Source organism: Strongylocentrotus purpuratus, unplaced genomic scaffold, assembly GCF_000002235.5.
Source record: "Strongylocentrotus purpuratus isolate Spur 01 unplaced genomic scaffold, Spur_5.0 spur5_scaffold_10, whole genome shotgun sequence".
In the NCBI taxonomy this organism is placed as follows: domain Eukaryota; kingdom Metazoa; phylum Echinodermata; class Echinoidea; order Camarodonta; family Strongylocentrotidae; genus Strongylocentrotus; species Strongylocentrotus purpuratus.
In genome coordinates this window covers 21,290,359-21,308,090 of record NW_022145595.1, presented here as the reverse complement: position 1 = coordinate 21,308,090, position 17,732 = coordinate 21,290,359, and the positions used below count along the sequence as shown (strand labels likewise).

The window sequence follows — 17,732 nt, the reverse complement described above, 5'->3', positions numbered from 1 at the left end:
ACTGTACATGAATGTTCCAATTTTGATATACCCGTAGATCGATGTGAAATGGATTGGAATGCAATTAGTCTTCATGCCCTTGACTTCTCATGATTAACATGTTATATCAATCAACGGCCAACGACCAGAGAATCGTAATCAAACTGAGTCGCACTGGTAGATGATTTTCTGCTAGCAGAGACTGCTTGTAGCCTTATCATGCACTTATGAAGTTCATCATACATACATTTCTCTAATAATGTACATGTAAAATGATGAAGCTGTACAGTAACTAATGGTATGCAGATTTCAGAGAAATTATTTTCAAAATGATTGAAAAAGATACCCAATTTTTCTGCCGTAATTCTGTTACCGACACACTTTTGGTCCTGAGGTGCTCCGATTCTCCGAATGTAGATTTAAAAAAAAAAAAAAAAATTGATTTGCTAACAATCACGTGCACATACATGCCAACTGTTCAGATTAAAGAGGAACATTCCTCTTTTTGGGAGAAGATAATTATCATTTTAATGCAGGTGTTCCTCTTCCTGTACAAATTTGTCTGTAGTATTGAATAGGAGAGTTAGGATTGTTCCTCTTTTTTTTTAAATAGCATAATTTGTACAGATTTCTGATTTTCAAATGTTGGCATGTATGCGTGCATAATACAATGATTAAAAAAGATAAATAATCAGCTAGGTCTAACCACCTGTCTACAGTTTATAAAAATAGAGCCAAAATTTCATGTACATGTACATTTCAGTTAACAACTACATTATCTATGCCCAGTAATTCTGTAATTTTTTAAAGGTTGTGAAAACTGATTTGTCCAGATATATTTTGTGAGAATTCAACCAGTCCACCTCTCATTTTTAAGTTACAAAAAACACCCCCAAAAATATCAAATTTGAAAGGGGTATCAATAATTCAGTTGTGTACTTTTGGGCCTACATGTACCTGTACATAATTGTGGAGACACTTGAATAATACTCTGCAAAGTAAATGTTGGCACAGTACATGCAGCATGTATCCTTGCATGCAGTATTTGCATTTCAGCTTGTAAGTGATAATTGGTCTAGGTGCGAACGACTGAACGTTATATATGTAAATTGGCAAATTTGTTCGTGTCCGGAAATGCCATAGGTTACAGCACAGAGACTCCTTCACTTTAATAGTTTGCGCCCAGAAGCTTGACCTAGATTTACAGATTCATTACAACTAAATTGCAATTGGTGTCTTGTTCTCACATGACAAGGGGAAATGGGCTCCATTGTATTTTTGTTTGTTTATTTGTTTGTTTTGGTTCTTTTGGAAGTAAATAATTGGCTATAGGAAAGGACAACTGTACATGTGCACATGTACATGTATGTTGCAACCAGATCCTCCTGACTCCTCCGTGAATTTACTGTCTCAATTTTTGTGTTATTGCTTGCTGGGTGCCTTGTCTGTTCGAGACATTGGCGATCAAGGCCTTCTGCATATTACCAGTCAGCCCAGTGAACTCATCAATGCATTTGATGGGCTGTTTCCTTTGCTTCTCTTTCCCTCAATTTTTCCTGTCAGTATCCTTTTTTTGTGCCTTCTCATCTCTTACGTGTAATATGCCCAATTAACTGAAATTGTCTTTTCCTAATGAGGTTAAGAAGGGATCTCTTGACACATTCCTTATTGAGCACTTCTTTTTTTGATATCCTGTCAGTTCAGGGTATCCTAAGCAATATTCTGAAGGACCACTTTTCTGCTGCTTAAATTCTTCTGTTCAAGGAATTATTTATTTGTTTATTTATATATCTGTTATTTATGAAAAATGTGGAGCAAATCGTGCTTGTAAAATGTCATCACAAAAAATAACCACCACTGTTTACCCCATCTTATGTGAACGAACCTTTACAAGAGTGTACTTCCGACAAACATAGAGCTAATGTAGGCTGATATCTAAATGTAGTACCTCGATCGTGTCAATAATACCACAGCTTGCATGTAATTTGTTAAGTGCCACTTTTTTCAAAATTCTATTCACAACACGCCCTCAACCCTGGCTCTCCTCTCCACTCAAGAGACAAGTGAATGTCATAATCAAACATACTTGTGTCACTTTACTTTTCTACAATGCTACAAAGTAAGGCTGCGACGGGTAGTCGAATGCTCGAGTACCCGCACGGTTGATAACTACTCGGGTACGATTTCTCGTACCCGAATATTCGGCCGCAAAAAAAAAAAATTAAAAAAAAAAAAAAGGTCCAGGCCCACGCTTACCCGTGCCAGGGAGAGCGGCGAATGCTGGCATGGTACCGTCAGGAAAAATGTTTCCCAACTCAAGCACTGTCAAACTCACCTTTCAGAAACTGGGACCAAATGTCCAGATTTCTGTTTGGACGTTTGGAAAATGGATTATTCTGCCATCTTTGGTTTTTAAAACAGCATTGTTTACTGTTATTATTCTTATTAAATCGGCGCCTTCAACTGCAACTCACAGTAAAATTGCATGCGTTTTCGGCGAGGGACCTGGGAAACTGCCGAGTGGTATGGTAGTGGCAAAAAAATAAAAAAAAATAAAAAAATCAAAATATTTAAAAAAAAATCAAAAAAATTCAAAAAAATTCAAAAAAATTCAAAAAAATTCAAAAAAATTATAAAAAAACATGGCGTCCGAATATTCGAGTATTCGCTTGTGAGCCTAGGAGTGTACTCGAGTACCTCATTACACTGTTGTGCACAGCCTTACTACAAAGGAATGGTTTGTTTGCTAAAGCAGCTTTTTGCTCAGTGTTCAGGGAGGGAGGGGGGGGGGGGAATCCCATAACTGTACTGGTCTTGTCTTTCATTTATTTGCAGTGCTCCCAGTGGTTTTTTTTCTTTTCATAGTGTATAAGTTTTTAGAATATTATTTCTTTTCCTGATCTTATTCTTAATCATTATTTGAATAAGATTATAACAAATAAGGAGTTAGTACACTTTTTATGCCTCCGCCACCGAAGGTGGTGCCGGAGGCATCATGTTTTCGGGTTGTCCGTCCGTACGTCCGTACGTCCGTCCGTACGTCCGTACGTCCGTCCGTACGTCCGTACGTCCGTCCCGTTTGACCGTTATCACAATATCTCAAGAACCATTTAAGATTTAAACTTAAGACTCGGGAATAGTATTTATCACCATAGGAAGACGATCTGATTAGATTTTGGAGTACGTAGGTCAAAGGTCACAGGTCACAGAGGTCAACTTATGAAATTCCTTGTATTGAGTTTGTTAGCGCGATATCTCAAGAACCATTTGAGATTTAAACTTCAAACTTAAGGATAGTATGTATCACCATAGGAAGACGATCTGATTAGATTTTGGAGCACGTATGTCAAAGGTCAAGGGTCACAGAGGTCAACTTATGAAATTCCATACATTGAGATTGTTATCATAATATCTCAAGAACCACTGGAGATTTAAACTTCAAACTTAATGATAGTGTGTATCACCATAGGAAGACAATCTGATTAGATTTTGGAGCACGTAGGTCAAAGGTCAAGGGTCACAGAGGTCAACTTATGAAATTCCATACATTGAGATTGTTATCATGATATCTCAAGAACCACTGGAGATTTAAACTCCAAACTTGTTTAAATTGCTCTATGGCGGAGGCATCATTTTCGACTGCGCGCAGTCAAAATTCCATCTAGTTTGTCCATTTTTTTTCTTCAAGATTAATAGTACAAGATTGCCCAAAGAAGAAATGAACAAAGTTTTGCCAATTCATACATTTTCATTGTAATAAGAAGGAAAAAAAAATTACATTCCAGGTTCATAGAACTGTGCATTACTTCATCGTACAATAGGCAACACAGATATAAAACTTCCAAGCATAACATTTTTTTTTTTTTTTTTTTAAGGAGACAAATCTTTCTAAAGTCAACATAATCCAACTCTAAACCAGGTTTCTTGAGCCGAGAGAAATGTGATTTCATGCTTGTTCGAATTTGAAAAGTCTCTACAACATACATGTAGCAATGTTTTATTATGAACATGTTTCATACATGTAAGTGCTACTGGGGGAAAAAATCATGATAAAAGTGTAGAATAGAAGAAAACAATTCCCGGTATCCAAGGATTCCCACATCCCCCATTTGAATTGTAAATCTTGTGTAATTGTAGATGCGCAGTCTCCATTGGGACCATCGCTTGTAATTTGATCTTGCATTTGCGTGCATATCACCAGTGTGTGAATTATGACAGCTACAGTGTAAGATGGCAAGCTCTTGCCCTCTCATCTCCTTTATCTATTTTTCTCTCCCTCGAAGCCCGATACCTGGTGATCTGATAATTTTCACTGTAGACTATCTGCATGTACAGTATGTGCATAACACCAGAGCATGAATTATGACAGCTAAGGCGGCAAAATCTTCCCCTCTCTTTTTCCTCTCCATCAACGAGGGATTCCTTGCGATCCAATAATTTTCACTTTCTTGCATGTACTGTATTGTACCTGCATTATTAACACCTGTGTGAATTGTGGCAAGTACGGTAATGCAAGTCGATCCTCCCTCGAGTTCTATCTTTCTCTCCATCTTTCTATTCTTTCTTTGCCTCTTTCTCTCCATCTATCTTTTCCTCTTCCTTTTCCTCTTCCTTTTTCTTGCTCTCTTTCTCTCCCTTTTTCTTGCTCTTTCTCTCCCTCTTTCTCTCCCTCTTTCTCTCCCTCTTTCTCTCCCTTTTTCTCTTCCTCTTTATCTCCCTCTTTCTCTCCCTCTTTCTCTCCCTCTTTCTCTCCCTCTTTCTCTCCCTCTTTCTCTTCCTCTTTCTCTTCCTCTTTCTCTCCCTCTTTCTCTCCCTTTTTCTCTCCCCTTTTCTCTCCCTCTTTCTCTCCCTCTTTCTCTCCCTCTTTCTCTCCCTCTTTCTCTCCCTCTTTCTCTCCCTCTTTCTCTCCCTCTTTCTCTCCCTCTTTCTCTCCCTCTTTCCCTCCCTCTTTCTCTCCCTCTTTCTCTCCCTCTTTCTCTCCCTCTTTCTCTCCCTCTTTCCCTCCCTCTTTCTCTCCCTCTTTCTCTCCCTCTTTCTCTTCCTCTTTCTCTTCCTCTTTCTCTCCCTCTTTCTCTCCCTCTTTCTCTCCCTCTTTCTCTCCCTCTTTCTCTCCCTCTTTCCCTCCCTCTTTCTCTCCCTCTTTCCCTCCCTCTTTCCCTCCCTCTTTCTCTCCCTCTTTCTCTTCCTCTTTCTCTTCCTCTTTCTCTCCCTCTTTCTCTCCCTCTTTCTCTCCCTCTTTCTCTCCCTCTTTCTCTCCCTCTTTCTCTCCCTCTTTCCCTCCCTCTTTCCCTCCCTCTTTCTCTCCCTCTTTCTCTCCCTCTTTCTCTCCCTCTTTCTCTCCCTCTTTCCCTCCCTCTTTCCCTCCCTCTTTCTCTCCCTCTTTCTCTCCCTCTTTCTCTCCCTCTTTCTCTCCCTTTTTCCCTCCCTCTTTCTCTCCCTCTTTCTCTCCCTCTTTCTCTCCCTCTTTCTCTCCCTCTTTCCCTCCCTCTTTCTCTCCCTCTTTCCCTCCCTCTTTCCCTCCCTCTTTCTCTTCCTCTTTCTCTCCCTCTTTCTCTCCCTCTTTCTCTTCCTCTTTCTCTCCCTCTTTCTCTCCCTCTTTCTCTCCCTCTTTCTCTCCCTCTTTCTCTCCCTCTTTCTCTCCCTCTTTCCCTCCCTCTTTCTCTCCCTCTTTCTCTTCCTCTTTCTCTCCCTCTTTCTCTCCCTCTTTCTCTCCCTCTTTCCCTCCCTCTTTTCCCCTTCTTTCTCCCTTCTTTCTCTCCCTCTTTCTCTCACCCAACACCCTATCCCTGATGGTTTTAATATGCAATTGCACTTATAATGATGTATGATCATAAAACACTGCATGGAGCAAGTTGGGTGCCAAACATTGTAAGCTATCTCTTGATCTCTTTTTTTCTTTTTCAGAGGAACATTCACTCTCCCGTTTTCATCCTCATGTACCTCTAGCTTCATCTCTCCCACCTCTCTCAATTTGTTCAGCCCATGGCCCTCTCTCTCTCTCTCTCTCTCTCTCTCTCTCTCTCTCTCTCGCTCACTCTCTTTCTCTCTTTCTATTCTGCCACTCCCTCTCTCTTTCCTCCAATTGCGGTGGTCTAGATTGCATCCTTGAAATGAGCAAAGTCCAATTTCATATCTTGAACATTGATCTTGTGTCTTGAGAGTTAGAAAGAGGAGGAGAGAGAGAGAGAGAAGAGGAGACTTTGACATTTAGGAGCCCTTCATTACAATCTATTGTGATTGAATCTTGCGACAGGGCAAGGGTAAGATGAGAGTTGCTCCAACAAAATCTCGCCAATTGCCGAGGTCTAACTAGATTGCCTGTACATCCTAATAATGAGCAGAGTCCAATGTCATGTCTGGAAGATGATCTTTGTGTCTTGCAAGAAGGAGGCTTCTTTCATATTTTGACATTTAAAAACCTGTGACATGTATTAGAGTATAGAGATCTATTGCAAATAAGGACATTGAATCTCACAACAGGGCAAGATGAGAGTTGCTCCAATAATATTTCATCAATTGCCCAGGTCTAACCAGATTGCCTGGTACTCCTCAAAACGAGCAGAGTCCAATGTCATGTCTGGAGGATGGTCTTTGGTTTCTGGAAGGATTATCTTTGTGTCTTGAAATATGGAGGCTTCTTTCATATTCTGATATATATAACCTGGTTATTATAATAAGATATATTGCAAGAAAGGGTATTGAATCTTGTAACAGGGCAAGACGAGATTTTCTCAAATGATATACATGTATCATCAATTCCCTGGGTCTAGATTGCCTGTACTCTTGAAAATGAACAGAGTTCAAGTCATGTCTGGAAGATGATCTTTGAGTCTTGAAAGATATATGTTCCTACAATGACGTTTAGAAACTAGTCATTAAAATGAGATCTATTGCAAACAAAGTGTATTAAATCTTGCATCAGGGCAAGACAAAAAATTTCTCCAATAATATTTCATCGATTTCCTCGATCTAGATTGCAGTTCGTCCTTAAAGGTAAAGACCAGTATTGGAAACGCCCCAATTTCAAAAAATGAAATGGAAGCTCTCCTTACCAATCATGTGAAAGAATATGTTTTGACTAATACATGATGATAAAAAATTTGCCAGGAAACCACCTACTAATTCATTTATTTGGTAAATTTGTTTCTCTCATGGTCTGTGAGAGATATAGGGTAGTCCCGTATACATCTTTCTGTGTATAGTGCTTGTAACTTTACGAAAAATGGGCCAAATTTCTTATCATTTTGATGATTCCAGAACCTTGCAGATGCTAGATGCTAGATGATCAACCTTTTCTGATCGATTCCACAACGTTTCTTTCACAATGCAATCGCATGACCATAACTGGTCTTTACCTTTAATATGAGCAGAGTTCAAGTCATGTCTAGAACATGATCTTTGTTACCTCTATAAAGATATACATGTACTTCTTTCCCACTGTGAGATTTAAAAACTGGTCTCTAGATTAAGATCTATTGCAAAAAAAAGCGTGTTGAATCCTGCAACATTGCAAGACGAACAATTTCTCCAATGATATATCATCAATTTCCTCGGTCTAGATTGCCTGTAGACTGTAGTCCTTAAAATGAGCGGAAGATGATCTTTGTTTCCTCAAAGATAGACTCCTTTCCCACTTTGACATTTAGTGGAGGCGCGATAGCTCAGTCAGTAGAGCAGTGGTCTCATAATCCAGTGACCCGTTCGAAACCAAGTCGATGCGCTAGTGCAAGGAATTAATCCTCATTACCGGGTCCCTCGGAGAGGACCTAAAGCCATCGGTCTTCTGGTTGCTTACTTACAAGCATTTATTGCTTTCTTAGCTGTCAGGTAAAATAACCACCATTATACAACACCTACGTTTATCCTTGTCATTTGATTGGAGGATTGTTGGTCACATGATATTCAATAGATGTTATATTGCACGGGCGTGCATTTTTGGTTATATGCAGAGTGCGTACCTCTCTGCCGTGCGCGTATCCCTGCGTGTATCTGACACGAAGGCAATCTGAATGTAATCGAGAAGGCTTGACTCCGACTTTAATTTATCTTTAATATAAGGAGTAAAGCATAATTTGTTGATTAACGTTCTATAGTATTTCTTCTTTGATGTTGTATAAAACAAATAATGAATGTTTTTCATTCGGTCAATGGTGCAAATATTTTCATTCGTTGAAAGATTAACGTTAATTCTATTCAACTCATGAAAATATTCGCACTATTGAACTCATAACCATTCATTATTTGAATACTATAAAAAAATATACAAATCTAAAAACTGGTCATTAAACTAAGATATATTGCAAAAAAAGCGTATTGAATCCTGCAACAGGGCAAGACGAAAAAAATTTCCAATCATATTTCTTCAATTGCCTCGGTCTAGATTGCTGTACAGCCTCAAAATCAGTAGACTTTAATTCATGTCTCAGGGCTTAAATTAATCCAAGGCCACCAAGGCCATGGCCATGGATGCCCCTTTGATTGGCCTCAATGCCCCTCTCATTGGCCTTGGAGATCTTTTGTGCCCTTTCCAATTCTTCCTATTTGTGCTGTAATATAGGAATGTGCCCTACAAAAAAGTGGCCTTGTCCTAAAAATATTGAAATTCAAGGCCTGATGTCTGGGAGATGATCTGGTATCTTAAAAGATACAGACTTCTATCATCCTCTGACATTTATAAACCAGTTATTAGAACACCATCTATTTCAAGGAATGGTATTGAATCTTGCAACAGGGCATAACCACAAAAAAAATCCAATAATATTTCATCAATTTCCTTGGTCTAGATTGCTGTACAGCCTCAAAATGAGCCTATAGTCCAAGTCATGTTTTGAACATGATCTCTTAGTGTCTTGAAATATTGAGGACCTTCATATTCTGACATCTGAAATGTAATCATTAGAATATGATCTATAGCAAGGAAGCGTATTGGATCTGGCTGGAGGGGAGCACTTCTCTGATGACAGCTAAAGGGAAAGTGTAAACAGGGTCGAAGAGAAGTTTGTTGTTACAGGCACACTCTTCACAGGTTTTACGGCGATGATGTAGTTTTCATTTCATGCTTACCCATTGTTCTAGTTGATCAAAACATTCATATGGGATTTGATCATCATTCACCGTCCGTACGTGCACCTCACTTCTCCGTGGCAAGGAGATGTGATGTGAAAAATATTTGGACAGGTGAAATACTGGCCACCAGACGAATGTCCTAATTTCTATCACATCATGAAAAGAGGGTGCCTGAAATAAAGGAAGAAGTTGCTCGTGAAAGAGCACCAGTGTTATTTTCATGATGTCTTCAAATATTTTTTCTTTTACTCACCAAGCCCCAAAAGTGCATCAAGCAAATATGTTTATAAACACATAACAAGTTTATATGTTTATATGATCATCTGCAACCTGTAAGAATCAGGAGGCTGTTAAAAATATAATCTACAGGTTTGTTTGTTTTAATTCAAATGTATGTAGGTTTACAGTATTTCAGTAAAAATTATTAAGTACCGTATATTTTAATACGATTTCATGTATTTTTTTCCTCCCGCTTATGATACTGGGTAGTCTTTATTGATATTTATATGGACTTCACATGACTCTTTCTCCCATGCATACATGTATACCGGTATGCACAACATCATGATACATTGTACAGAGTGATCTTTTGAATTGTGTGTATATATTTAAAGTTCTTGTTGAACAGTCAATCTTTTAAAACACAGTTTCATGTTTTTTATAATGAAAGGTAAGATTGCCTAAATAACTTGTTTTCTCTCTCTTCTTCTTCCTGGTACAGATGGCGTAGTGTGTGACTACCAGAACGGGCTCCCCACCCTCCTGGTACCCCTCCCTTCCAGGAGAGAGAGGTGTCAGTTTACCCTCAAACCGGTCACAGAGACGGTGGGTGACTTCCTCCGGCATCTCAAGAATGAAGATGGGGGGATCGAGACCGTCGCAATCTACAATGATGGTATGTTACGTGAGCGGGGCACTCTCTGCCTGTTTGCACTCAGTGTGCATAGTGTTGTAATACAGACGAGACCCATTATGTACTCTATGGTGTGTGACTTGCAATAAAACATACTGTAACATCTGTGGTTCTAGTATGAATTGAATTGCATTTCAAGACTACACTGTAACTGGCTGACAGTGATATTTTTGATTGCTTTTCACAGGAGATTGCTTAATATTTAGACCAAAAATAAATAAATTGAAGTCCACATTCATATTGGATATCACATTAACTGAAAATCACAACAACTCATGTACTTGTCATTACAGTGTATATGGTTCTAGGTTATGCCACTACAGATGTACATACATGTACATTGATATTCACACAGTTTCGCTCAGTAATATATGGATTCTAATTAAGGCTTACATTTTTTTCTTGTCATTATTATGTGTTCTTAATCTTCTGCTTTAATAAAAGATGTCAGTAATGTCGATTTTTGTTAAAGTTAGATACTCATTAAGCTGTATTCAGCTTCTCCTGTCAAGTGACATTCTTAGCATTCAAGCTCAAAAGATTTTTTTTTTTAACAATGCTTTTAATAAGGCAATACTGTACCACAATGGGCTAGACATTGTCATAAAGCCTCATGCATGTATACAAAATTGATTTCTAATGTATACAGTGAGATTACTTGATGAATTCTTAACATAGGGTAATCATTTGCGTGGATGGTATAGTATGTCTGGCAACGCTCTAACGTTCAAACCAAAGTACAATACCATCTGGCACGAAGGTCATGGTAACTCGTTGATGAATAATGTGATCAGGCATCTGCTCAGGCGACATCTCTAGGCTTTATTTCATCAGAGATACAGAATAAGGTTTAGAAGACTTTTTGTGATGGAGCTTAGGTTTAGGTGTTTAGTGTTTTATAGTCCAAGGTTTAAGTTCAGAATTTGGTTCGTGTTTATAATTGACCCCAGAGTAATCGCTGGATCTTACATATATGTCAAAAACTGAAACCACCCTTATTCTGTATATCTTTACAATAAGCTTAATACTGACATGAGTAGTAATATTCTTTAAAAATATTATCAATATTCATACATACATGTACATGAATGTGCTATCTGAGCATCACACTTTTACGAGTGATTTCTTTCATTTGTAGAGTAATTACCATGTTCATATCTTATTGGGATGTTATCTACATGTATACATTGCATTTTTTTACATTTGATTTGAATATGAGTGAGTCTTTTAAGTTTGAAAAGGGAATGTACATATATTAGGTTCATGTCTTATGTGATTGTTATGTAGGATTGTAGGTAATACTGTTTTACATTCTAATTTTATTATGTAGGTTAATGCTTAAAATATATGGTACATGTATGTTCTTTAATACCTTATTTTTGTTATATAGGTCTTAACATTTTTACAGTGAATCTGTTACAGGTACTTTTCTAAACAAACCTGTTCATATCTTATTTAGATATGATTTTTGAATATGTCTTTAGTGCATACAAATTTATTTCAGCTGGGCCTGGCAAAACATCATTTAATACCAAAGTTGATATTATTTACACTCTTCGTTGCAAACTTTGATATAGCAATAAACGATGGTATTGTTGCATTTATGTAGAAAGAAGTCTTTCTCTCTCTTACTTTCTCTCTCACTCTCACTCTCTCTCTGTATCTATCTATACTTCTTCTTTATTTGTTTCTCTCTCTCCCTCTCTCTCTCTCTCTCTCTCTCTCTCTTCTCCCATCTCCTTGTTGTACAATTTATATGCCTTTCAATATATTTCCTTCTCATTTTCTCTCTATCTTCAGATGATGTAAAGGTGGCCAGATCAACAAGTATAGATGTATTGATGAGGAATCCATTTTCCCTCCGGATAAACGAAGATACTTACAGGGTAGACCCGCCAGAACTAGGTAAGTGTCTAGATGGTCATCTGGGCCCTGTTTCATGAAACTTGTCATCAATATCAAGTTACTGTAACCGTTAAAAGCTACTGAAATCATGGCATTTGATTGGCTGAGAGCAAATTTGGCATAGATATTCAGCATTTGTTTATTGATAACAAGTTTTATAAAACAGGGCCCAGGGCAGCGTTTCATGAAACCTACATAATTTCAAGTTCACTGAGGTGCCATTGACGTGTGTGTATGTTAAATAACACATCTTTCAATGGGATCTCGTTGAACTGGCGACATTTGCTCTCACCTTTATTTCATCGAATATGAAAGGGTTAGGACTTGATATTTGATTTGTTTTAGGTAGGCAGTGCTCGATGCTGTAATGAAGGTCAAGTGAAACTATTTTCTGATATTTTCTCTGGCGACGTATGCCCTATTAACATTATTTTGTGAAGTAGAAGGGATTAGGAGTTGATATTTGATTTTGTTTTAGGTAGGCAGTACTGGATGCTAACGGGTCCAGACCGTTTTGTACTCATAAACCCCCAAATATTGGCTCCAGTCTCCAGACCCCCCCCCCCCCCCCAATTTTAAAATTTAAAGAGGAGCCTTCGGTTATGTATAATATTGGGTACAATGTAAGAAATAGACAGTCAGTTTGACCACATAGCAATTTAAGTTGTAGCAGGTATCATACAATCGTCTTTATAGTTGAATCAGAGGACTATGACTACGTTGAGCGTGCTCGCACTGATTTGAAAAGTGTTATCCATTCAATTCTATTCTCCTTGCAATCGTAAGTACTCTGTTAAAGGCTAAATCACATTTGATATTTCACTTTCAGACACAACGATTAATGCCCTTTTTTTGTACTGTATTAGTAAAAGGCCATCTAATTATGGACATTAACATGACTACATTTGATAATCACCCCCATGTATGTATGGATGATATAATCTCCTAGCGCTTCCATTCTCCCCTCTTCTCTCGAATGTACCTAATTTACGAGAGAGCGCTCATATGACGACACCCCTATTCATCAAGCCCAGTTTGATTACGCTCTGTCGCTCATACGCAAAAAACAGGAAAACCCACTCTCGCTTTCGGCTCATTGTCTCCTCATTCTCTTGCTTTTCTCGTCCCATTCTCCGCTTGTTCTCTCGCCCGATGGCTCTGGCTAGAAGAAATTATGATTGAGGAGAGGCTGACGAAACTAATTCATTTTTGATCAGCCCTACTGCTCATGATTTATTACTGTGGATTCTGTGTGCTGAGCAAAAAGGCAATCCTGGAATTAGACAATTTACTCTCATCGATTTGGGCCTCAAAAGTGAAGGGAAAATGATGGGTTTCTGATCGCTTTTTGATTCAGCAATTTACATCTTATTACCCAAGGTACACGTACATGTATCTTAATCCTTGCCTTTGCATTGAATTGAATGGTTTATTATCTATTTTGTCTTAGCCAGTGGCTGAATTGAGCAAGAAATACAATAATGTTCAAATGTTATAAATGTACAAATACACATGTACATACAAACCATTATAAGGATATAACATCAAAATGATAAATGAACTTTATACATACATGTACATGTACATGAAGAACATGTGTATTTTATGCATATATTTACTTGTAATGAATTTAAGAATTATCCTAATCAAGAAATTCAGCACATGCTTTAATGCATGAGGTGCATAAAATGTAGGTGAACTTTGACAATGCTGCTATTTTCAAATCATTCATAGTCCAATAGAGTAGGGATCAGATGTATGTCCCTGGTAGTGTAGTGTCCTATATTTACATTTAGCATAGAATATACAAACATGTGCTCTTTGGTGGTGCTAAAAATAGATGATGAATGTTCATTTCCGCATGACAATCACAACAACAATATATGCTGGTACTAATACATCAGCTACTGTACTTCTGTGATGAGCATTTTTATCAGCATCAAATGTTGATTTTGCTTAATTATTCTTCAACAACATTTTATGATATTAATTTTGAATGATAGATCATATTTTCCTCATACATGTACACACAATGTATATACCTCATATTTACTGTTCATCAAAAGGATTGTTGTTGCAGGACATTTACATTAATCAATATATAAATAACCACTTTTCATATACATGTATTTTGTATACAGTTAACAAGTATGTAAAATATTGATATATCCCAATTTATATTTCTTGAGAATGTGACGTGTTACAGCTTACATCTAAAAGTACTCAACAAAGGCCCTAATTCAACCAGTCCACCTTTCATTATTCAGTTTATACAAAAAAGCAAAGAAAAGCAAAAAAAAAAAAAATCAATTTACAAATGGTATGAATAATTTAGTTGTTGACTGTATATTAATATAATATATACAAGTACAGGCTGTATATTATTTTCCTCATCATGTACATAATAATAATAATAATAATAATAAATTTATATAGCGCAGCTTTTATACAAAATATATTCAGCTGCGCTGGTTAAGAGCTCCTTTTTACTACATGTAAATTCAGTTGAACAAATAAGTTTTTAAATTGGATTTGAAAACATTGAGAGATGGAGTGCTTCGTATTTCTATTGACAAGCTATGTAGTAAGCAGCTTGATAGTCTCTTATAAGAATTCATTGAAGGCAGAAATGTCATTCTAAAAAAAAATCATCTGGTATTCACACCAGGGCCCACAATTCCAGTTCATTCGGTTCATTAGTCAACTCTAGATAATTTCTCTCTGGATAATTAGTATTGATTGCATTGGCAAGCCATGCATGCAGAAAAATGAAAATGATACGGTAATTGCAATCGCAAATTCTCCTGGGTTTGTTCTCTCCAAGATAGCAAACAAAATTGCTTCATCATATCGTGTGTACATGTACATGTATCTAGCTGCACAGTGTATTCTTACAGTGCACAGGAAATTCCAAACGTTCCTCATATATATATCTCTTTAAAATATATTTTTCCGACTTTTGGTCTCATTATTTTCTACATGGATTTTATAGGGCATTTAGAAGGTCAAATAGAATCAGGTATATTTTGCATTTATAAGTAAATTGGTAATTATTTATTATTACCATCACCACTTCTTTTATAATTTTTATTTTCTTCCTGTTTACCTTTTACCCTAAAACTAAAGCTAAACACCACTTAAAACCCTAACCCTAATTCTTTGATAAAATGAAGCCTGAAGTAATGGTTGTTGGAGTTTGTGTTGGAGCGCCCATGGGTCACACACTGCTTCCGTACTTCTCTGCAGTGCATGTGCTTGCAAGGAGTTATTCGGAAGACTTTTGAGATGCTGCAACCGCATGCAGTGATGGCTTCAGTGTTTTCCTTGATAAGCATCTCTGCATCTGTACTCCAGGGCTTAAGCATCTAGGGTTTCTGAGCTGGGAAAAACACACACCGAGGTGGTGAATTTACTTGAGCAGGCAGCCACGAAATTGAGTCAGGGTGCCAGATTTAAATGTAATAAGGTTCAGGACTTTGCCTCACAGCATTAATATATCCCGAGGCATGAATATCTGTATGTGTGTTTATTCTTTGTCTGGCTGCACTGAACAAATATCCTGTGAGAATTGATTTTCTTCTCTTTAAATCTATGTGACTTCAAATGTAATCTACATTGTAGGATGATCTCAAGCAATGAGAAGGGAGGTTTAAATGTAATAAGGTTCAGGACTTTGCCTCACAGCATTAATATATCCCGAGGCATGAATATCTGTATGTGTTTTTATTCTTTGTCTGGCTGCACTGAGCAAATATCCTGTTAGTAATCAATTTTTTTTTTTCCTTCTCCCTCTTTAAATCTTTGTGACTTCAAGTGTGATCTAGGATAATCTCAAGCAGTGACAATGGAAGGGGAAGAATGAAAAGAAAATACATGAAGGATCACAACTTTCTTTATTTGCAGACACCTGTCTGCAGCAGCCGACTGGAAAATTACTTTCAGAAAATGACTATGTTGCAAATTTACAGAGACCACTTAACACTAAATTGAATGAACTCTACCAAATGAATATGAAAGAAAATGTGTAATTACTTTTAGCTGAGGAATAAGAAAGGAAATTCAAAGGTACATTTCACCATCCTTTAGGACAATGATACTGATAGTCTGATACATGTAGTTATTCTATAGGCAGTGTTACACAGAAAAATCCCTTAAAAAATCCTTTCAAGGGAGAATTTTCTTGCTTCGTTAGAGGATTTTTAATGGGATAATTGATGACAGACAGCAATTAAGAGGATAACTAAAATCTGGATAACTAAAATCCAGACTTTTGGCCTCTGTGTGACACCGCCTCATATGTGGCTACTTGTGGTGCTTTTCAGTCAATATGGTTTTTGTAGATGTGTTTACTAAATAATTTTTGAACAATGCCTCAAATTACCTGCTGAGAGTCAGGCACCTCTCATTCCTGAATTGTTTGAGAGAGCTAAAGGACAATCCAACCCTTAAAATCACTTCAATTGAATGGAAGTAGAATTAAAATAGAGAAACCGAATGGCAAAAGCTTCAAATAAATCAGACTGATAGTAAGATGGTTATGAATGCTTAAAATGTCAGATCACTACAGCTACATGTATGCGAACCTCAAATTGACAATTTTGTTAGTGGATTGCGACGTAGTGACGGATTACTCTCCCATTTGTCGTGAACAAATATATCACTTCTTTCTGCTTTTCTCCTGAGTGCCTTCACTCTTGGGGCACTGCTCAAAATATATTATGGAATAGCATTGTCTAGATAGACGGCGCTATACAAATGACTATTATTATTATTATTATTATATTACCAAAGGTCCTCTTAAAGGGATCCGGTAACTTTGTCTCAGATTCTGACTCAAAATTCAGGATTTAGCTCATGATGCAATGATAATTATAAACCTTTAGGTCAGTCAGGAACCCCATGACTTTTACAAGCCGATCGCCTGTCTGATTATCAAGATATTTATGATTGGAATTACAAATTTTGAAAACCGTTCGCCTGACGGTTTTCATAACACTACAGTCTATTGGGGAAAACGAGTATGGTAAAACCGGCCACTCAAGGATTTTTATTTTTTTGAGGCACTTCTTGATCATTTTGAAGCGCAATTTTTTTTAGGGCTTCAATATTACACCATATCACAGACACTGTTAACACGTAGGGCCGTGTATCTCAGATTTAACATTGTTAAACGATCCCTTTAAAAGAAAAGACCTTCCCGAGACATACATTTTCGGGGATATTTGTTTTTTTGTCATTTTGTGTGTTGAAACGAATAGAAAAGTTTTCTTCCACAACATCAGAGAGACATTATTGACTCAGTCCATTTGAAGAGGCCATACCTACAGTGTACATATACATTGTAGTGATTGCCAATTTTTTTTTATTTTAACTTTCTTCTTTTTGTCCAATTTTATTCAAATTTTCACCAGTATGCTTCTATGATTTTCCTGCTTTCTTCAAGAGAAGTTTGCTGTCAAGGTTGAATGTCCATTTAATGCCTTTCAACCCAACTGTTGTCAGACAGTATGAGGATTCTTTTATATAACAATCTACATCATCATCATCAGTTGAGAGCAAATTTTTGACAGTGTCCCTTGATCAACTCTACCTTTAAACCTGTCCTGTGCTGTTGGACGCCACATTGCATTGTCAATACCCACGGCGCACGACTGCCAGGCACCGTTGGCTTGGAAAGGCACACACATTAAACTGCCTGATGAGATAATGTTTCATATGAAGACAGTAAGAGGATTCTTATATATAAGTAATCTACATGATCATCATCAGTAGAGCACATTTTTGACAGTGTCCCTTAATCAACTCTACCTTTAAAGGGATATTTGAGTTTTTGGTCCTAATACAGCACTAGAAATGTCATGAATAAGAA

At 37.3% G+C, this 17,732-nt stretch overlaps 1 protein-coding gene across 1 annotated transcript in view; it reads left to right on the top strand.

Annotated features, from left to right (window-relative positions):
• The window catches only part of LOC581979 (calcium uniporter protein, mitochondrial), a 45,168-nt gene that overhangs the window by 11,881 nt on the left and 15,555 nt on the right, over nt 1-17,732 (top strand). The window contains exons 3-4 of the mRNA XM_781956.5: nt 9,767-9,940; nt 11,759-11,863. Of these exons, the coding sequence (XP_787049.3) occupies nt 9,767-9,940; nt 11,759-11,863 (279 nt within the window). The remainder of the gene's footprint in view (nt 1-9,766; nt 9,941-11,758; nt 11,864-17,732) is intronic.